The sequence below is a fragment of the Dermacentor albipictus genome, chromosome 4 (assembly GCF_038994185.2).
Source record: "Dermacentor albipictus isolate Rhodes 1998 colony chromosome 4, USDA_Dalb.pri_finalv2, whole genome shotgun sequence".
Lineage (NCBI taxonomy): Eukaryota > Metazoa > Arthropoda > Arachnida > Ixodida > Ixodidae > Dermacentor > Dermacentor albipictus.
In genome coordinates this window covers 124,827,562-124,850,568 of record NC_091824.1, presented here as the reverse complement: position 1 = coordinate 124,850,568, position 23,007 = coordinate 124,827,562, and the positions used below count along the sequence as shown (strand labels likewise).

The window sequence follows — 23,007 nt, the reverse complement described above, 5'->3', positions numbered from 1 at the left end:
TTGTGTAGCGGATGCAGATAGCAGACGGAACTTGACGGACGTGTTTTTTGTTAAAAAGAAAAAAAACAAAGTCTCAGGAAACAGTAGAATACATCACAATCGGATAGCGGAGAGGGTGTTAGGGTTGTAACTGTATATATAGAGCTGGGAAGTTGCCCCATTATTCTTCTGTTTATTTTTTTAACAATTTATTTACGAATAATTTATCAACTGATATAGAGCTACGTATTATTCAGTTAATCGATTAATTTAGTGAAAGTATTCTGCAATACAGACAGCAAACTCGAATGGACCAACAGTGGGCTGAAAAGGGAAGCCTAAACAATGAGCCTTTTACATGGAGATAACATTTCGAGGAGGGGTCTTGTCTTTGTCAACGAACAGACTTTCCGTTAGAAGTTTGTACATTTTCTTCTGGAAGTTTCGCCATTTGGCTAATGTTTTATTTAATGCTGACATTTTTTCGCATATATTAAACGTTTTCGGAGATGCTTCCGCACTGTCCCTCAAAATATTTCGTACAGTGTGCGGAGGTTTGTAAAGTTGGGGCTACAGACCACCGACGCTCTCCTAGCCCATCGCGGTACGCGACCATTCGAGTTCAACACTGAGTTAACCGCTGAGTTCACCACGCAGGCCAGCAAGAACTCCGGCCATGACGCCTTATACCACTTCAGCACGTCTCACAGAACCATTTACCACGTAGAAGACGCACGTCATACTAAACAGACCGCGCGAGCGTGAAAACAAACGCCACAACCTACCGCCTAGCGTATGCCTGACGTGCAAAACACCGCTTTCACCCAAGCCAGTATGGCGCTGCTCATAGGCGGTGCCACTGCGTTCACAATATGGCGGCGCCTACGAAAGAACGGTGTATACTCTTCCGGAGACGCTCGACCCGCCGCAGGACGTCGGCGTGTGTGGATAGACTGCTCGCTCTTTGGGGCTCTTAGCGGGACTGTTCCGTGAAAGGCTTCCCATTTGCCTTCAGAGTGCGGCAACCGTATGGTCGAACACGACTGCTCGGACGTGCTTTCATTCGGGGGAACGCACCCGCTAACCACATAGACGGCATGGCCGGACATTATTCGTTCGATATCAATGAGTGGTGAGTTGAACTATCTTGATTCCTCAGTGTGTCTCCATCGAGGGAACTATTCCTTGTGTATATTTCGGCTCGTGGGCATTGTTGCATAAAAAAGGATAAACAAGTGCCCTCTTTGTGTCTTGTACTGCTTTGTTGTCGTTACCTTTGCTGCCAAGCGCACACTTGTGACCCCACAGGAGGTGGTGTTGCTTATGTCTGCATGGAACTCAAAATTTTAATTCTTTCCAGTGTTTCAATTCCATCTAGGGACCGCTTCAAGTCCACAGAGGCCGACTAGAAAGCGTTCGTACTGATATCTTAATGCGGGTTAAATTAATACGAAGTGATCATAATTAATCTCCAAAACTCCCCTGCAACGCCCTTCGAAATCTGGGTGTAGCGCTTTGGTAAACGAAACCCAATCAATCAATCAATCAATCAATCAATCAATCAATCAATCAATCAATCAATCAATCAATCAATCAATCAATCAATCAATCAATCAATCAATCAATCAATCAATCAATCAATCAATCAATCAATCAGCTTTAAACATGGTAGTTTAAGAAATGAATAAGTCATCTCGTAATTTGAAAATGTGTGACTTTTTCCCGAGGATTCTACAGTCGGAGTCGGAAACACTGTAGAGAAGCTTCGAATGCATGCAGCGAGCACATATACTATACTTAGGCATATTCCGCTTTTTTCTGTGCAGAGAGCCTTGCACATATCTTTAGGAGGGCGGATATTACTTGACAGGTCACTGTTATCATAGACGCCACTTGCAGTTTGACTAAGAACTGATATAGTGCCTACAAGTAATGTGTCGATTGCAGCACGTAGCTACACGTGTGCACCGTGAAAACCGGCAAATTTCCGTGCAGCCCTCTTCGAAGCCCTGTCATCTCTCCCTCTGGCCCCGGTGGGATTTGTATCATTCTCCGGCCTATATACGGTGGTGTCCTTGCTTTATATGCTGCGTCCTATCTGTGCGAGCGCGTATGTCGGTCACGGCACGAGGAGAAGCTCTCAGCGTTATGTTGTTGTGCGTTAACCAATAAGGGCCCGGTTTTCTTTCGTTTCCTAAGGAATTGCTTCTGCAGTGCCGACACGTCCTGGAGATAGGCTGCCACTCACGTGTGCACCGACGATGGTCGCGTGGCTGTGGTGAGCTCAATGAACCATGACGACGACGAAGCCTACCGTCGAGGAGTGGAGGTCTGACACGAAGCCCTCGAGCACCGCATCTCTAACGCCCCGTTGTTCCTTAAGTGGGTTATTTCGATCTGCCGATTGCCACCACACGTAATGAAATACTTTCAGAAACTTGGCCATTAGCTGCGTCTTTTTATGTACCATTCTCGTGCGCAGTTTGTTCATGAAGCCGAATAATGTCTCCCTGAAAACCTTGCGTAGTGCACACAATGACGTCAGCTAGAATAATCGAGAAAGCTTAGTGGTCGTGCTTCAGTAACATTGCCGATTTCTTCCGTTATAAGCTCCGCCGTTACGCAGCTGTACAGATTAAACGCGTTGAAAAAAAAAAAAACGATGGCATAAGCAATCCTTTCGTGGCTGGACAATGACATTGCAATATGGATAACAGCGCTTACGTCGTATTGAAGCAAACCTCACGCCCGCAAGTTTCCTACATATTTTAAACTTACTGGCGTCGGTCATTGCATGCGTTGAAGTAGCTTGAGGAACGCTTGCGAAACGTCATAGGCGAAACGTCACTGGTGGTATAATGGAGGAGTCGCGCACAAAGGTTACAAAGCGTTCATTGCGGTAGTATATCAGAATCCACGTCTCCGGTTTAGGTGATTATCTGCTATAGTAGCCCACTGAATGATTCTGGTTAATTATGTAAAGTAAAAGGCCGGCATGCAGAAGTGGTTTGTTCGACTCACATTTGTGGAAGGAGATAAAATACGTCTTATGTTGTTGTTTAGAACATGGTGTATTGATAGCTTGAAATGTGCTTATTTACTTTGATCGAGCCACTGAGGGGTCGTTCTTGGTTGGGGTGAAAATATAGCGCACTTGCTTCTTTCTTTTTCTTTTGCTTTTCTTTTTGGGCGGGTGCAGGGAGGGGATTAATCAGTTCACACTGAATGCACATCTGGCAATCGTTCTTAGTAAGATATTTTATTACGTGAGAACTGAAAATGTACGCATATCCCGAGAACGTCATGCTGCTAGCACGTTGCCAGCTACGGCAGAGTCTGCGGAACACACGTGTAAGCCTTTCGTTATCTTTCCGGGCTGTGACCAAAGGCGACATTGTGATATGGCTACCGGCCAACATTTTCGAGTGGCCTGTTCAAAACACTCCTCGTGTGAGACCGCGCCTCTTCTGCAAAACGCGCTGCCGGATTTCTATTCATTGTCAGCATAAGCCTATTCAAAAAGTGTTGAAGTCCTACAACAACCCACGTATGGGGAGCAAGGTTCGCAGTAATGCTTTTCCGTGTCACCGCATTCTACAAGCGAGTCAGTCGAAGTACGCGCGGAAGAATAGGGAGAATTAAAGTGCACATAAAGCAGAGACACCATGTGGCGTGCGGTGCCAGACCTCAAATTTTAAACTTTGATATATAGCGTCCAAGTAAAGATATGATGAGCGTACGTGACATTCGACGAATTCCATTCATTCTAATTTTTCTCTGTAGTTTGTTTGTGCATGGTTCTAGATCCTGATTTCATATTTCGTTTTATTTCCTTTTTCTTCACAAGTGACCACTAGTGCAACTAGTGATACCTTTGATTCTGAATGCGTCGTAGTGCGACCTTTTTCTCCAGATATGTCTAAAACATATTGAGAAAACTTATGTTCCCAACTTTGTGCATGAGCCCAAAAAAGAAGAGTTTTGAAAATGGCTGTCTCACTGATAACGAAAAGAAAACATCGATTCTTTATAGCCAGTTGACAGGAACGAACGAATCTTCTGAAGCTGCTAGAAGAGCTAAATTGAACACCAAGACTACAGAGATAGACTCGTCACCTTAAGGAAATCCTATTAAACAGGAATCACCCGAACAATCACCCGAACAGGAACCCTAACAAAAGCGTACACCGATGCAACCAAACCTGAGCGAGCCGAGGTCCTCAAACCTTGCCCTAAGATCACAAGAATAACAACGTCTCTTCCTACTATTAAATTTTCAAATGCACTCTCAAACGTGAGCATTCTCAGTAAATACTACCCAATTGTCACCACCAACCAGAAACTGAAGATTTTTCCCGACCCGCCCAGAGTAGCCTACAGACGCGACACTAACTCCAAGGACATTCTTGTACATGTGAACCTATGAAGACAGACAAAACTAACATCCAGTCCTTGTGGCCGCCTCAGATGCTCTACGTGCAAACATAAATTAGTACAGCGTTGGATTACATTCCCAAGCTAACTCCCGAGTTTCATCTGCACATCAATCAGTGTAGTATACTGTGTAGAATGTTCCACTTGTAACAAACAGCACATAGGTGAGACTGGACAACAAATTTACACAAGGCTCAACGGCCATTGCGCAGATACAAAACACAATTTACCTATTGTAGTAGCCAGCCACTTCAATGAAAATGGCCACATATTCGATAAAGCAAGGCTCTGTATACCAAAAACAAGTTTCCGTTCACCTCGCGACAGGAAATATACGGAATCATACCTGATATGCAAATTTAAGTGCCTTCACCCGACGGGAATGAATTTGGAACGTGGCAGCTTAGAATCGCTAAGAGCTGTAATGTAACCTGAAAATATCATAACATTAACTAATGGACAAAACACATTATGCCACCAGCTAACCTCGATTCTTCAGCTCAACTGTGCTTCCTTTTCCAGCTCTTCCCTTTTGCTACCCTACCAGTCAATTTATATTCTCTTCCACGATTTTACGCATATAACAACCGTACGATCCTTTATACCATATACACCTGCCCCCTCCCACTTTTTCTGCTGTCACCCTTCTACTTGCTTTTCCGTTTTCCCCTATTTTTTCGCTCCTTCTTTCTTTTATGTAGAGGCCCCCACTAACACATTCCAAAGCAGCAGACACCACAATACCTTTTGCGGCGCCTTCACCACACAGGGCCGCGCCACTTCTCTCTCTCTCTCTCTCTCTCTCTATATATATATATATATATATATATATTTATATACCGCTGTGACCACGCCCACGCCGAAATGCTAAAGATGATGGCGTTCTTGAGACCAAGCGACTGCCTTCCAACTACCTCATTCATTGCCCCCAGAATCGGTGTCGCCATCTTAACCCGTTCGAAATTACCCGACGCACTGCTCTTGCGCTGCTGAAGTAATTTTTTTCAACTCATGTCTTTTTGTTACTCTCGCACGGACCGGCCGACTGGCTCTTCTAAAACCACAAACGCGCACCACCTACGACACCTGCGGCTTGCGTTCAGTTTTCTGAAAACTTCCAACCTCTCGCTCCCCCAATACCCTCATATGCAAGAAATCCTATGCTTTCCTTCACCGTTTTTTTTTTGATGCCGCCTTCCCGCTATCCCGCTCTTGTGCACTCGTCCTAGAAACCGCGTCTAGAGACGTCAAGCGACAGCGCTCATTTTCTTTTCAACCTCTCCCTTTACAGCCAGCCACCACCGACAATGGTCGCACGTGATGTCACTGTACTTGAATGTTAAAACCAATCTGCCGAGGATGACAACGCTGCCTTTGACTGAGACAGGTCCTCCTATCGAAATGTTGGCCAGTCTTTCTTAGGCACCTTATCCCTGTTTGTAACTTTGTGTAGCTTCACATCTCAGCCCCTTCTTGATTTAAGGAAACATGGTTGTTACGGGGCATGCTCAGCATGCGTCTAATATCGGGTTGTGGCGGATGCGAGTAAAAAGGCGGAGGGGGGGGAGGTAGAAGGACACATGCTTTTCTTTGTTTAGAACAATAGCTGAATGCGCATCGCTATTTTTGGCTTTGAAACCACGGGAAGCAGATACACATTTCCTCGATCATCGAGCATAGGGTCATTAGTCGAAGCTCTTTGATGTCGATGCAGAGATCATTTGAGCGGACACTTACCGTTTCTACCTTCTTGTATGCGCTCGGGGTTGCGGATTGTCAGCGTAATTGGTATAACACAGGCGAAACCCGTCACAACAAAGGATTACAGATGGAACCATGCAGGTCCGACTCTACTCGACCCGAAGAAGTATGTGTTTCTGGGTCTTGTTTACTCAGCAGCCACTCGCTCGGTCACCTGAGAAGGAGGGGTAATCTCCGCAGCTCCATATCGACGATCGTCTCAAGACGGCGCTGGTCAAGAGCATCTTGTCGGCGCTCGTCTTCGCTGAATCGTTCGGCCTCTATCAGGTTCGCGCCCCGTCTAACGTACAGAGAAAAGACGCCATTACAGACGCCAGATACGCAGCACGTATTTACCCAAACGGCCGTATAAGGTGCCCTTAATGGAACGTGCGCGGATAAATGAGTGACAAACTGAGTGTTGGATTGTTTGAAGAGCAAAACTGTCAAAGGCTTCTATAGAAATTGTTCAGCGCAAGGCATTCGAAGTTAGCACGATCATAGTGTTTTGTTGGAAGGAACATTCGCAGCAGAGCAAGGCTTGCAGATTCAGCTTTCTTCCGAGTTCCGACCAATAACTCCGACAGAAATAGTCGGGCCTAAAGTGTCGGCGTGTTGTGTGTGCTAGGAGGCTTCAGAAATAATTTTCACCGTTCATAGTTATATTTGAGATAATGTTTCGTTACTACATCATGTCCATCGTCAAATCTCCTGAAAACTGTCGCGCACTTTGTTGGGAACGCTGCGAGCGAGGCTCTGGAAAGAGGGCTCCGACATTCTTCTATCGACACCTTTGCTACTAATAAAGTATTTTCTCTCTTCTCTCTTTTTTTAGTTCTGTCACATGGCCAAACCCAATAAAATATTACAGATTTATTGCAGCTTAGGCGATTTCTTTGCAACACTGGATAACAGAGAGAGAAAGAGGAAACAAGAGGTGAAAGGCAGAGAGACTAACCAGATTAAGTGTCCGGTTCTCTACTCTGCACAGGAGGATGGGGTAAGGGCAGAAAAGATGAGAAAACAAGAGAAGGCTTAAAAGAAAGGGGGGGGGGGACAGCGCCAGTCAGCAGACGCTATAGTTTTTCAATCAATCACGTTTCTTTTAGGAAAGCACACTAGCGCTTTAATTTAAAGCAGTTCGAGCCGACGTCGGATAGGACCAGGATCCAAGAATTGTAGCTTCCGTCTGAGAACGGTTTGTCAATCTCGTCGATCGTGGTGCGGAACACTTTTATTTGTGCATTGAAACGAAGACGATCAATACCGAATAAATTCTGACGTAAATGCTTGGGACGAGTTTTCTCTCTGTCCGTCTGGTGCGTTGTCGCTACGCTGCTGTCATTGGCTTCGTCTTTCTTCCAACTCTGCAGAGTGCCATGGTCGCTTAGAGCACCCAAGTAATAAGATCCTCTCTTGCTTCTTCGGCCTCTTCGAGCCATTGGGACTTGCCTTCCGGCTACTTTTCTTGCGCTAGCCTAAATGCATAGCGCGATAAATTTCCGGTTTTCCTACATTCCGAATTTCAAGTGAGCTTGCCGCGTTTTACACACAAGTGTTGCCATCTCAACTGTCAAAGCTTTTCTGCTCTTCCTATGCTCCTCTCCTTGTCCTTTTTTTATGCTAGTGCGTCTTTTCGACTCTCATGGTCTACGGGCCAGCTTGACAGGTTTTTGGTAGTGTTGTGCACCGCCTGTTTTTCCCTTGCGCGTTTCACGTACCTATACTTTCCGCTTCCAGCTACTCTGACTTTATGCGCCCTTCCTTTGTGCCGGTAGCGAATATAAGTCATTTCTCGTTTAACGTTAATCTTTGTCATTTTCAGGCTATCAGTCTCGAGAATTACTGTAACAGTCGGCAGGATTTTCTCTTGCTACTCAATCTCTCTTTCCCTGTATCGAGGGACTCATCGTGGTAGCTCAGTGATTATAGCGCAGTGCTGCTGAGCTGCAGGTCGCAGGTTCGATACCCACGCCGGCAGTCGCATTCCGATGGAGGCGGAATGCAAAAATGCCCTTGTATTTAGATTTCGATGCCCGTTAAAGATCCCCAGGTGGTCAAAATTCACCCGGAGTCGCCCCCACTACGGCATGCTTCATAATCAGATCGTGATTGTGGCGCGTAAGACCCTGAATTCAACGAATTCGTTTTAGATGTTTCAAGGAGACGCAAACCTTTCTAACTGTACTAAAGTGTCGGAATAGGTGATGCTTGGAATGCTGCAAGATGCAGGCAACAAACTTGCTCCTACATGCACTTCCATGTTGCTTTCAAGCTGCCGTCCACGCGCTTACGGTAGACCAGCGCGAGTTATAACGGTGTAGAGGAATGATCTCTGTCGAACTCTTGCGTGCGTAGTCTCCTTGGTCTCGTAGGAAGTTGCTGGTTTCGGGTGATTTCGCCAAGTCTCGCCATACATCGTTCGTCATCACTCATCTTCGGCAAAGCACAGTGTGAAAATGTTATGTGCCTCTATAGTATTACGTGAATTGAAACGAATTAAGACATCGTCGACCTGGAGACGCGTGCTTTACCGACTAGACTGACACCTTAACTGCGCTACGTATATGCTTGGACGCGCTACTGCTGCTTGAGAAACAAGCGGCGTAGGCCTACCGACGAGGTGTCGTAAACAAAGAATCGTGACACAATGATTAATTTTACTCAATACAACATCAGTGAATATATTATGTGTTCATATACATAGTGAATATCAGATATATAAGAAGGGAATATGCTATGGCGAAATAGTGAAGGATCAGCTGTGCTATGAAGAGAAAAAGAGAGACCGCGATGAACTATTGGGTTGAGTGTAGAGGAGAACTATTATGTTAAGTGTAGAGGACGGAAGTCAGAACACATTAACCTTACTGCATAGATGAGGCAATCAGAATGGAGTCATGCTTACAGCAACTTCAGTGGACACGCGATAAGGTTATGTCCGGATCGGTTGTTACCTTATGCGTGTTACTACGTTTTACTAATTAGAAAAGATGACGTTTTTGCTCTCACATGCGCCAGTAATCTTTCGGTTAATTTGATCAACCAGGAAATGTCCAGAGCAGGCTTCTATTGTCCCAAGATGTTCTTGAACCGGCGCAGAATGACTCGTGGAGTAACGCTTCCTTGCATTTGAACCGAACTTCGATCCGTAGCTCGTGTTCTAAAACGTGTGATCTGCCCTCTTCACCAACGGATCTATTATTTTGACCAGCGTGTGATTTCTTTCTCATGAGCAACAGATGTATATTACCATGCAAGTGTGAGACACCTTTATTCAAGGGTATGCTCACATTTTTCTTTGTGGCTGAGCCACCAATGTCCACTGCAGTTTCTCTTCCTTTCTTTTTTTTCTTTTTATTTTACAGTGTAAGATCAAGAATCAGGCTCAGCAACAAATGTCGTTGCAATACTCCATGGTGTTAGTTGTCCGTTTGCATCTGGATTGGGATCGGATACAGGTTGGGAGTGAAATGAGTGGGCATCGTAAAATACGCTGAATATGGGAGCGAATAGCTGATGTCCAGCGTTGGGATACATCCGAGGCAATAAAGATACGGCTATGGCTGCCCCGGAGAATTTGTGTAAACATGGGTACTTGTTAGCGTGTGTACTGTATTCTAATTGTATTCTATGATTTTGATTCTGTGACCACCTGGGGTTCTTAAACATCCACCCAATGCACGGTACATCGGCGTTCTTTTTTTTTTCTGGAATTCGCCTTTATTGAAATGCGGCCGCCACGGCCTGGATTTGATCCCGCGACCTCGTTCCTAGGAGCGCAACGCCAAAGCACCTAAGCAACCACGGCGGGTATTATCATCACGTCCGGATGCGGCTCTAGATTCACCTGCACCTTAACACCCAACGCGCCTGTGTGGCCGAACTGTCAGCGTGATCGAAGGGTACTGCAGGGAAGACGCGCCGAGGGCTCAGTGACACCGCACACGGCAACGAAAGCTCTAACCCAAGAAGCGTGAAAAATAGTGGTTCAGCACTGGCTGCTACAGAGCACGAAGTCATGGCCTACTTTGAAAAGTAAATTGCGAAAGCAGCGAAAGAACAGCAGAACTTGTGCTTTCGCCCCAGTGTGCCCGCATAAGCAACGCTAAGTCTTACCGCCCGTAGCACGCCGTGGGCGGAGATCTCCGACGACGGGTTCAAAGAGCACGACTCAATGTAAGCTCAACGGCCGCTGCCCTTCTGCGAAAGCCTGTCTTAGACGGAGAAAGGCAGAGAGCTTCAGCTATAGACAGCTGGCGTTGCGAGAATCCAGAACGAACCGAATGCGGGCTCCCAAAGCCGAGGTTAAAATATTTGCTGTAGCTCCGAAGAAGCTGGCTTGCTCAGTGACAAACCGGGCGTTAGGCAATTACCGGCCGGTGCTAACGGGTAATTTGTGAGGAGAAAATTGGCGCGCGGTGCGAGTCCGAAACGTCGAGTGCCTGCTTTTATTCGGGGAAGGAAAGGTCAACGCTAGCTCGGATGGCCGCAAATGCGAACCCTTTCCCAAAGAGCTCTGCATATAGCTATAATGACTAGGTGGAGGTGCGCGAACTACAGTGGTTTCTGTTGGATTTATCGGTTAAGGAATACCAAGCCTATTGTAATTTCTACCTATTTTTCATCCCAATATTATCGCAATTCGCACGCTGTCAATATATATCTAAGTGTATCCTTGCTTAGCGTATGCCATGCTAGATTGCGCAACTTTCCGCGCCACTAACAAGGCGCACGAGTGTGGCTGGCTAGCGCTCTCAGGGCCAGATCTATAGTAGATGCATATGCAACTACACAATAACACAGACGGAAAGATGGCTGCCACGGCAGCTTACTTGATAAGGCACCGCACACGCAATGCAAAGGATGTGGGTTCGGCTTCTATCCGGGCGGAGTTGTCTTTTCATCCGCCGCTTGCATTTTTTCGCTTATCATTTCTACATTTCAAATAAAATAAAACAGTTCATTTCCCATATGCTTTTCTCGGCTTCATTGCCTGTTTGCTTCACGTGTTTGCAACTAAAACCTTAGTTATTCGTCCTCCATTCGCGGGTTTTGCTAAAGCATTTTTTTCACGCAGTATATCGCTATTGTCAAAGTATTTCATCGTTGCCGTATACATAGGCCTCTTACGCTACCGCTGCTCTCACAGGAACGGCAAGATGGGCTTTCGCACCTTAAATTTTTACTGCTGAAACGATTTCTTTCGACCCCCTTGAAGGTTTTCGTGATGCGGGTATACTTGACTGTGAAGGCAGGCACGTGACAAATTCGCGTGACTGAAAGATAAAGGTGACGTCATTGGGACGTTATATTGATACCAAAGATCCTCGTCTTCTCGGTCGACGTTTCACCACGCTCTAATATGTTAAGAATCTCCCTGTGGTCCTAACTGATTTCGTAGCGAAGGAAAAGTACAACGGTGATGCCGTACGCGTTCAATTTCCGGTATAAATAAAGTTTTCAGTTGAGAATAAATCTGTCGGTCATTGTGAAGACTAGTTACTCAAGTTAACATCAACACAACAATAACATCGAAAATCTGTACAAATATATGTGGTGTAGAGCAATATAGGAAGATGATTGGTGCGAGTCTCTTTACAAAGAAGCTGAATTTTCACACTGCGACTCGTAATGTTGCTAAGGCAGGAAAGAATGAAGAAATCAGCATAATCAAAATACTGCTCGTCTCAGAAACGTTCGAGCGCATTAGAGCTATAGTAAGAGTCCGTATTAAGAGTCAAAGAGTTAAAAGACTATCTGCTTGGCAAGAAGAATATACGTGTACTGAGAAAAGAAGAAAACAAACATGCCTCAACTCTGATCGGTCACCTTGAAGAAGCAGTGCAAGACGACAAGCCAGTTTGTTCAACCATTACCAACTTTCCCAAATGTCGATTCTTCTACTGATCGGTCAATTGAAGGGTGTTCGCTGCGCGTAGCCTAGTGAAGCTTGCTGCAAAAAGTACACCAAAACAACAAACAACAAGAACAAAAAAATAACCGGCAACTACAATATGAGTCTCAAAAGACGGGTACTCGCGGGTAAAATTTCTATTCTATTCGCGGGAGCACGCTGAAACAACTGTCCAGTTGCCATCAGCTAATCGCATAGAGCCGCATGCGTTACTTCTCCGCTTCACAAATGTCCGGAATTCCAGAAGGAGTAGGCCTGGACAAAGTGAATTGCAATTGAAAATGAATGAAAACAAGTGAAAACAATTGCGGTTGCAGTAGTGCCAAATGGTTACAACTCCATTACAAACGGTTACAACTCAGCTACAAAGGTTCACATTTCCAATATCACTCAGCTATAGCTGAAAATTTACTGTGCTCTGCGTCAAATAATCTCGGCGTATCTTTAAAATTAGTGAATGTTTTCATAGAACTCAACTATAGCTGTTAAGATAACTCATGCTAAGAACCGCCACTTCATGTTAATGTTCTTGCCTGCACTTCTAAAGCGGCAAACAAGTGTTTGCGACTATATGTGCTTTTGGCACGTCAATGTAGTGGAGGCAGTTTCATCAGCGAAAACGAGAACAACCGGTGATTACCGGAAAGAACCAGCAATGAAACGTCTTGCGACCTTGCGACGCGGCCCTAAATTATGCGACCCCATCCGCGCGATGCAAGCGTACGAAGCACCAGGACCGCCTTCCGTCGGGACGTCCCCGGCGAGTCCGGTTTACACGCTGTGGCCATCGCGCTCGTCTCGGTCAAGATTGCTCGCCCAAACAATGCGGCGGGTAAAAGCGAACGCTCGGTCGTAGCACTCCACAGCTGCTGCGTGGACTCAACTGCTTCGCGACTCCGAAGCGGGTCCTATCGGGACCACCGCCGTGGCTATCCTTTTGTCGCAGGAAAAGAAGAAAGGCTCGGCCGTGCGTCATCAGCCGGGATTGCCTGGGCCTAGCGAAAGTCGTGCGCACGCCCAACCGAGGAAGGGCGAGCGAAAGCACGCGGGTGCCAAGCCACGCCGACTACGGTGGCGCACTTACGGTGATCGTCGGCGAGAAGTCAAGGTGCCGCCGCTTCCTCGTCCCAGGCGTCGCAAGAACCGGATTCCCACCACGTGCGGTCGCCTTCGGCGGCCGTCTGACGTCAGCCGGAGGCAAAAAAGGAGGCGCGCCTCCTTTCCTTTTCTTTTTCTGCAGGGCTCGCGTTGTAGACCTGCCCGCCCCTGCCTTGTCTGCCCGCCCGCCCGGCGGTGGTGTGGCGATGCCTCACGGGTCAAGCAGCGAGCGTAATCCCCGTCACCACTTGCACGGCACTGTCGTACTGTGCCCAGAGTTTTCGCATACCATTAGAGAGGCACGCGCTGTTGCTTCCTTCGGATGCGCCCGCCTGCCTGCTCGTCTCAACTCGGGACAGGCAGCCAACGGCGCTGCAGGCTCTCCACTGATAGAAGCAGATGGGCGACTGTTTTCGTCGACCATCGGCACGGCACTACTGGCGGGCCGGTCTGCGAGTTCCACCTGTTTTGCGCGCTGGCTAGCCGCTCGCCGATAGCGAGACGCCTGGACTGCGGTGAATTCGCCCACGAAGCGGGTGCGGGTCTTTTCCTTTCGCTCTCGGTGCGAGTCGCTGCTCGTCTCATTTTTTTGCTTTCGGCCGGCTTTCGGCGGAGGGAGGACGTCGAGAGAACCGTCGACGCGACAAGCGAGATACGGGAGCACGGGCTGTGCCGCGCATTGGGTCGATGAGGAAACAATTAACGACCGATTGGCGCGCAATGGGACCGTCGGCGGCCGCCGCAGCTCCGCGCTCCTGGTGTCGCGAAAGCTGTCCGCGCCCTACAGCGGGGCCGCACGGAAAGTGGACGGAACGAGGCAAGATTGATTTCAAGCGGCACCGTGGCTCTCCTAAAGCAGTACCCCAGAGAGGAGACACGTAAAAGCCTGGATGTAGTAGACAGCTTTAGTTTCGGGCGCTTAGTGGAATAGCGTGCTCAGCGGAATAGCGGGACGGAAATGTGCGTGCGCAGAGCACTCAACGGCCCATGACGTTTCGCGTACGCGCGCGACTTCTCAGATTTAACGTTAGCGTCTTTGCGTGTGACGCAAGAATATGGCGGCTGTCTCGGACGCCCGCTTTAAATTTGGCGTCGCTTTTGTCACCAAGCACTTGTTTTTATTTTGTCCAATGTCCTACCTATTAAAACACACACGCACGCACGCACGCACGCACGCATGCACGCACACACACACACGCGCGCGCACGTACGCACGCACGCATACATGTCGGTTGGGTAGATATCCTCACATTTAAATAAAACATGCTCTTCCGGAAAATGGATGGATGGATGTTATGAGCGTCTCTTTTGGAACGGGGAGGTGGGTTGCGCCACCAAGCTCTGGGAAAAGTTCCGGGATTTCTGCGCCACTTATCGGCGAAGTCGAGAAATAGGTACGACATTATATGGACTCTGAGAGCGGGAGCTGCCGGAGGCAGTGAGCGGCAGGCTTGGGCTACTGATTTCGCCGTGGATCGGAAGACATGGAATGTACAATTACAACGCGCTCCCTGCTGGCATTGCTCGGCCAGTAGCCCTTTTCAGACGCACACGCAAAGCTCGGCGAATAGATGAAATCGTGTTTGTGCACTTTGTACGTGAGATTTGATGCATAGTTAAAAAGCGTCTTCGCACGGAATGTACGCTATCATGCTATACTAAACCTCGCTCCCTGCAAATTTCCTTAACGGAATGGTAACGCGCTATTTCCCTTAACTCTGCTATTACGCTAACATTAAACTAAATATGTCCGGGGTACCAATGTCGATAACTATGACAGCAAAGGTGACAGTCCCGGAACCTGGATAGAACAAACGGGGGGCACATATTCTATAGCGAAGCAATGTAAAAAAAAAGAAGGCAAAGAGAAAAACACGTAACATATTTCTGTATGTGGTCGCGTAGACTTTGGCTGAAGAAACTGCCAGATCATTAAATGTCCTACTTGTGTGAGGAGAGGTGGACATTTCCCGCTGGTGATTCATTCTGCCGAAGAAGCGTGATGTTTACGAAAAACGCCATGGTTACGCCGGCAATACACGACCACGAAATATAGATGAAAAAACGGCGTCGCTGTAAAACAAAGCGTATAGGTTGAGCTTGCAATATTCTTGCGATTAGTAAACCTAACCTCAACGGCAGAATTAAGTGGCGATTCCTCCAGCCCTGAAGTCGTTTACTATTGACGTCAGCATGCTCTCACAGGGGATGCGGCCATCTTCAGGAGAACAACTCTACTCCTGATAGTTTACGCAGCGCGCGAAAAGACGACGGCAAGGAACTAGAGCTGTGCGCCGAGGTGTCGGCACGCCACCACCGACTTTTGTAGCTGCATCACCACCGCCGATGTTTCTTGTCGGCGAGATCGGCGCACCACATAAAGATGAATGAAGATTTCTTTTTGAGTCAATCCAGCGTCGTTGGAGATTTTGTGCTGTCTTGTTGAATTATTTTGCCCGCCTCAAGCACAGAACCATGGAGCACAGAACCATGGAGCACAGAACCAAGCACAGAACCAAGGCGAGCAGTGAACAGAACAATACAAACAAAAGTAACCCTGCTGTCCACACGTCCGCGCATGCGCTAAGTATGGACAGCTGGGCTAGTTGGTTATGATTAGCATTATGAAACATCGTTCCAGCGCACAATTGAACACGGACGAGAAGAGAAAGACAACACGAACGCCGGACTTCAACTGAATTCTATTCATGGAAAACAGGGCTTTATGTACACAGGGGGGGGGGGGGGGGGCTGCTAGTGCGCAGTCAGTGCTCACTTGTGCACAAGTGCTCAAGTGCTCACAAGTGCACAAATGCTCACTTGTGACGACGCATGCGCGTCGTCACAAGTGAGCACAACGTGGGATTCCGAAACATTTGCGAAAGAGCAATATAGCACAATGAGAAGAAACAGCGGCCTCGGAACGTCGGAATCACTGCTTGAGGGTCGTGGGCACTGTAGTTGCGGGTAGAATCTGCGATATGTCTGATAGGGGCGTCAACGCGAGAGATCCGGCTTGTAGCAAGATAGAAATCTCTGGCACCGATGTGTATTAGATGCCGTTTGGAAGTTTTCGCATTCTGGCCGTTGCATTAGGAGTTTTTCTACATTTTTACACGTAAAAAAATATTTTGACATGTCTATTGCATGGGGCTGCTTCTTTGTAGCGCTCATATGAAAAATTGAATGCAACTGACACCGATAGCTACACAGAACCATAAAATAGTTTCGACCTGCAGGTTAAAAGATAACTCTTTATTTTTTTCAGAAGTAATTGTGCATCTGAGCAATCGCTGCATGTCTACTTATCCACACTTCGTTCATTCAGCTTTGTGATGAAGAGTTAACAAATTGAGTAAGTTCGTTTTCAACCGCATCATAACATCTATCAGCTAAAAAAAAATGATATTCACCTGCTGCAGAAAAAGAAAGTATTTTGATTCTTTTTTCTTTAGGGAAAAAAAGACGTTATAAGAACAGTCACATGAGCAAAGGGTGATTAACAATCAGAACAAGTGATTTCACTTGTTGTCCGGTTGGGAATGTGCGTTATAACATCTGCGGATTGGTTGATAGTTTCAGGGCCGAACCCAGCAAGAGTTGGTTATAGAATAGATCCTTTTTTTACGTGAAGCATATTGTACAAACACAATCTCATTCAGAAAAAAGTGGAAGCAAGGTTAACATGTCTAGAGGGCGTCACGTGGGTCGGTGCTGGCTTAGCAATTTTACACGAATCGGTTGACTCTTCGCTCAATGGAAAAATATTTCATGAACCGAGGCATTGCAAAAAAGAAAGCAATTGCGACTACAACGCAACAACAATGCTCTTCATATTCGTGGAGAAAAGAATATACAAACATACTCAACATAGACGCTTTTAGATAGGATAGGATAGGGATAACCTTAGTGCCGGCAAACGACGATTTAACGAGTCGTGACGCTGGCCAAGCGTCGACCCGGGGTTATACTCTACTCTGCACTACCCCAGTTGGGCCCGTTTGTAGTGGGTCATGAGGCTTGTGCTTTTCGAGAGCACCCCGGGCCTGCTGGACGGCCCATCGTTGTGAGTCCTTGTCTGCAGACTGCAGTGCACTTTGAAGTTCTGGCGGGTAAGTCCTGGAGGTAGCTGCCGTCGGGAACCTGGCACAGTCCCACATATGTGCCCAATTCTTTTAAGTATGCCTGCTGAAGAGCAAAAGACTTACAAAACGTTTTGTTTTTCTCTCGCTTTCAACACCTCTGTATTCGGTCCTCTCAGCTCGTAGTATAAAAAGGCCTGAACTTCAACCAGGTTAGCAAAGAAGTATGTAGCGAAACAGCTTTTTAAATTTGTGGTTTCGGTTTCCACGCCGCCGGCGCCGCCACCGCCAACGAAAAAGGACCGTACGTGGACCGGCGCCGATGAATACCCGGCCCCGCGGTGACGGTGCCACCGCCGCCGACTGGAAATGACCACCACGCCGCCACTGGTCTAAACCGACACGGCGCACACCTCTACAAAGGATACTCTCACTTGACCAGCGCTGTACTACCAACGCGAAAAGGATAATCATGGGGTAGATATACAAGGTGGCGCTGAGGGACTGAATATATTCTGCCACGCACGTTTTTCGGAAACAATGGCACGGAAAGGGCAGGGAGGCTTGTGGGTTTTCACCGTGAAATATATTTACAAAGAACCCGTCTTAGCTTTTTCCAGAACATTTCCTAGGCCCTCCAAATGTAGGCCTGCTAAGTTACGCGTGGCCAATTTTTTGCACTCATTTGGATCAAGTGAAATGCACTAGAAGTTCTTTCGAACGGCTTTGAGTGCCTTGTCATTGAACATTCTTTTCGGCAACACCACAAGTTAACCATTTTGTCTGCTTGCAGAAGGCTGAGTTTAGTTGCTTTGAGGTAATTGGGGACGTCCTTGGAAGGAAGTCTTTTGGGAGGTTTTTAATTCGTGTTCCGTATTAGTTGGTGTCTTTTTCGTGTTAGTAGCTCATCACTGGTCTTGTGTCTAAGTGTTCTTTGTCGTCGTCGTCTTTTCTTACCGTTTAAATTTGCATTATGTCGCAGCAACTTGGCCCAAAGAGAAGTACTCATGCCCACAGCGTTGTCTTCATGCAACAAAGTATCGCTTGCCATGGCCTCCGAAATACGCGCACAAACGCCGCCACTCTCTGAGTTTGCGTGACGGGCAAAGCAGCGCTCAAACCTGCAAGCGTCAGGACTGCCTCGCAGAGCACTGGTTAAAGAATTCGCTTCGCAAAAGCGCATTGCAGCAGGGGCATCAGTTAGATCAACAGTGGCAGTGGCGGGCAAAGCTTTATTGTTCTTGGCCGTGGGGCGAGGGATAAGTTGAGGAGTTGGCCTTGTGACAAATGTGCAACGGAAATTATTCATGCTTTGGGCGGATGGACACAGCAGACTTGGTTTTGAGCTTTTAACTGTGGCTGTAGGAAAATGCGTCTCCTATGTGTTTCGACAAGTGCGATCAAAATTATCGTTTCTAGCGTGACTCTTCATGTCAGGCGAGTTTCAGGTCAGGCGAGTTTTAATGCTGGTCAGACAGTTTCACCCTTGCAAAGATGCATGGACTGCAACGTAAAAAGCAAACAAGGGGTCAAAACACTGATGGCATTGCATGATTTAAGAGAAGGTATCGTTTTTGTTATATCTTTAGAGCTGCAAGCTTTTTACGAGCACAAACTAATCTCACTTCACTGCTTTGTCAAGTTTGACGTCCTCTCCTCGGTATCCTTACACTTACAGTACTGTGGTGGGGATCTTGTATTTGCGCGGAAGTTTTCCTTCGAGCATAATTGTTTTCTCTTGCAAGCTCTGGTTGCCGTAGTTTACGGCGTCTGCTGGCTCTCCACGACATTCTCCCAGTAGAATCACGAGGACCCTCGAAAGTTTGGGTTGAAACTTAAGTACGAACTTTTATTATCAGAGCCTAGAAGGATTTGGTGGTAATGTTTTTTTCTACAGGTTGCCTTTTGAAATATCTTACCAAACAATGTGTTCCACTTGTCACAGTTCTTGTTGTGACTTCTTTGTTCGTTCATTTTCATTCATATATAGAGCATGCTCAGCATGCGGCATTCGGTTCATGTACTACCAAGAAACACACCATCGCACTGCTGTTGGGACCCCTTAAGGCTCAATTGGAGTCTTGGAGCAGGTGACGTATTATCACAGCTTGGGTATCTCTTGCCAGTGTCCTCTTCACGCGTCATTAATTTAGTCAGACAGTGTTTAACAAAGATTGAAAGGCAGTTTTATTATTTTTTGTGTGGTCAACAACTGTCAGTTCCACGGCACTATAAAATGAACGCTAGGATGTTCAAAACAAGACTACCTAAGAATGCACTCAGAATTTCCTTATGACAAACTTCAAGAAAAAAATCATTGATCAATGTACTGAGGAAAATTTAAAGCTAAATATCCGCAATCACTTACTTAGATCCTTATCTTGGTAGCATCCGGTGGGCACACCACGAGCTTAAGCAAATTTGCCAAAGCAGCGTCCACACGAAATTTTCCCAGTGTGCAATGGCAGCCTCGCACAGAGTAATGCTGAATTGTTACGCTTGCTCGTCGAGAGAGCAAAACTGACACGACACCAAAAACTGGAGCGCGTCATAACGGGCGTCATTGAATCCTTTGTTTCACAGCTGCGCGGATTGTTTGTGCCTTGCTTGCGAGACAACTGCGGTTCACCGGTGAGACATAATTCACCGCTCAGGACCACATACGGGCGACATTATGTCGCTTGATTCCTGTGGGTGGAGCAAGGAGGTGAACTTATGACTGGCACGACAGCATCTAAAAGCAGCAATGCTACACATTGTCAAGTTAGAACCATGGGATCACATTCTCTAATGAGTGTCCTCGTTTTTTGACTTCTACAAACGCTGTATGCTTTATTGAAATGCCCTCGAAGATGAATTGGGAACAAACTGGTGTAGTGGTTTCAGGGTCATCACTTTGTAGTCTATACGAAACTGTTCAGTTAGGAAATGTACTATAATACTTATTTTATTGTTTCTATCCTTGAGGTATTGTACATCTTCTTCCTTCTCCCCCATTGCATGAGTGCCTCCTGAAGAAATGATTTATCCGGCTATGCATGCCAATGACCCATTGAGTAACTGGAATATGTGTAGCGAAGAATAAAGGTGAAATAAATAAACACAAACATCTCAAGCGATAAAGCAAGGTATTCTCTTACGCCCAAACTTGAATACAGAAAGGTGACCTGGTTTGTTACAATGGCGTGTTCTGAAATGTCGACACGTGGTGAAGTTATGTGGAATATATAACAAAACTGTTTCAGATAAAAGAAAACACGATACCTTCATTCTGTTGTGAACCTTTTGTTTTTGTATCTCTACTGATTCCCAGTTTCGCCATTACATTTCCCCTCTATCATGTATTTGTACAAACATATCAACTGAGGTCTTGCTGTCATACCGCAATTCGGAATACTGTTTCGAAAGCAAGGTTAATATTCAAATACCAAGGCTTGTCTATAGGCTGAAGCACTATCATAAGCAGGTGCTGAGTCAGAAATTCCTGAGTATTGTCAGGGACATCATTAGTGTGCCTAAATTAGCCTCTTACAGCATCGACGCTTATAGTACCTTTGTTTAATATTTTAACTTAGCATGCTCTTGTAAAGCCGTTGATTTCCTACGCTGATTATCACATCTGACAGACTAGCAGGTCGAAGTGACACCTATGGAGGTAAGCGAATGGGATAGAATGCGAGGTGAAGGTGTCAGCTGCTGTTCAACAAGGCTGCCGCCTGTAGCATCGCGGCACACACCGTAGGGACAATGGAGACACTGCGCTCTGCCTTTGAGTTGAGTGAAGCAGAAAAGTATTGTAAAAGTAATGCCTGCGATAGAAAAAAATAGGTCGAAGTGAAACAGTTCTTTGTTTCTGCCACTGTGAAGCTGAACTTGGAGCAACAGCATTCCTGATGTGAAACAGAGCGATCCAATATTCGCCTCACATACTCGCATGACAGCGAGAGTCGAAACAGCGTCGTCGTCATTAGACGCCGTAAGGTACCGAGACGAGGGCTTAGTTTTTGCCGTCTCAGATGTGTTTCATTCCGTTGCACTTTCGTCGGTGTGCACGCATCCACATAACAATGCCCACTCTGCTTCCTTGTGGGCGTGCATTGAGCAGCAGGCAGAGGAGGCCGGCCCGAGGCGGTGGCGGAGTGTCGTCCTCAGGAGGGCTTTGGTGGTTTTCTATTGGAGCCTCTGGCTTAGCCATGGCAAGAACTCCGTGAGCCTCGTGTAGACACCAGGATAGCCGGGCGTTGCACAGCGCTTGCCGAACGAGACCACGCCAATGAGGAAAAATCGGCCATCGTCCGGCAGCACCAGCGGACCTCCTGAATCACCCTGTGGAAAGCGAAAGCACAAAAATTGACACGAAATTAAGAGTCTGTGACGTAAACACCCCAAAGCAGGTGTCCCAAACTCGCGCAGCAACACGAGGTAGGTTTGGACCTGATCGTGAAGGCACTGAACGGCAGCGTATGTTGCGGTTTCGATCGTTCCACTGGGGGCTCAAAACACGCCGATCGTTTAAAAATAGAATAAGTGGTACACGACCACGTAGTCGGTGACCCAGGACCTCATCTTTTTAATTCTGCGTACGGTTCGTTATATGGTACCGCCAATAAGCATATAAGACTTCTGCTCTGTTGCATGACGCTGCACATGAAACAAAGTGTAGAAGACGATTCGTTTACTATCACTGCGCTATCGGTCCACTGTAGTGCTGATCATGTTGCCTATGGAGCCGTTCACGCATTCCAATATTGGTCTTTCAGGATTATTGCCCTTGCAGATCGTAAGACATAAACAAGCGATAGCCTTCCAAACAAGTGAAGTCGCTGCTTCTTAACAAGTCCGTTTTTCGTATGTAGCGCTTTGAAAAGAAACAAGTCATGGAAAAAAAAATGTTAATCATGACTTTACACACTGACATTCGGTTCACTATTCCACATCTGTGAGGGGAACAGTGCTAGTAATGTTTAAAGAGGAAAGAAAAATTCTCCAGAAGCACGTTCAAATGCAACGCATCGCCCAGCAAAGATATATAGAGACGCTCGCCTAAAACAACGCTTCACCTTAAAGAACACTGCAGTGGATTCAAAGCCATGAAAACCGACAAAGATTGAAGTTTGTGACGCAGTGGCTTGCTCTCTGTAAGCGGGCAGCCGACTAATTAGTCAGGGTAATGAGGGTAATGTGAGAACGACAGCCGAAGCAAATTAAGTTCTGTATTTTGGTACGAAAAGGGTGAGTGGTCTGGTCCCAACTGCGTACGTCGAAGGCAGAAATGCCAGCCGTTTCGACTGAGCCGCTCCGATAACATGGCTTCCTAGGCTACTGGAACGTTTCAGTATGCAGATACTCGATATCCTCATGGGTATTGCGCACGTTTCTGTGGTGGCGCCCTCGGGTTGAGAAAGACGAAGTCCCTCGAGCAGCAGCGGCACTAAAGCGGAATGGCTTTTGCCTTGACAAGAGTTCGTGTGCTCCGAACCCCCTCGTTACAGTGGTGACCCGGACGTGATTCGCACTACCAAACTTCTGATAAACATAATATAAAAATGGTATGTAGTCAAGTGTTCGACGAAAACTCGTCCCGCGAGGTACGGGGCCTGAAAGGTCGGTTCTTTATTTTTATTTTATTCCTGGCGAGTGCACGTTTTTTGGCACCAAAAATGCTATGAAATTTGTGCGAGATTGTTATAAATTTCTGAAAGATGGTATCTATATCGTGTTGGTATTCCATGGGACTATTTGGCTACACACAGGGGC

General features: G+C 46.7%; 1 protein-coding gene across 1 annotated transcript in view; it reads right to left on the bottom strand.

Moving 5' to 3' along the window:
- LOC135899507 (transmembrane protease serine 9-like) overlaps positions 1-23,007 on the bottom strand; it is an 82,978-nt gene that overhangs the window by 34,658 nt on the left and 25,313 nt on the right. The window contains exons 8-9 of the mRNA XM_065428781.2: positions 21,429-21,576; positions 13,155-13,378 (exon numbers count right to left, since the gene is read on the bottom strand). Of these exons, the coding sequence (XP_065284853.1) occupies positions 13,155-13,378; positions 21,429-21,576 (372 nt within the window). The remainder of the gene's footprint in view (positions 1-13,154; positions 13,379-21,428; positions 21,577-23,007) is intronic.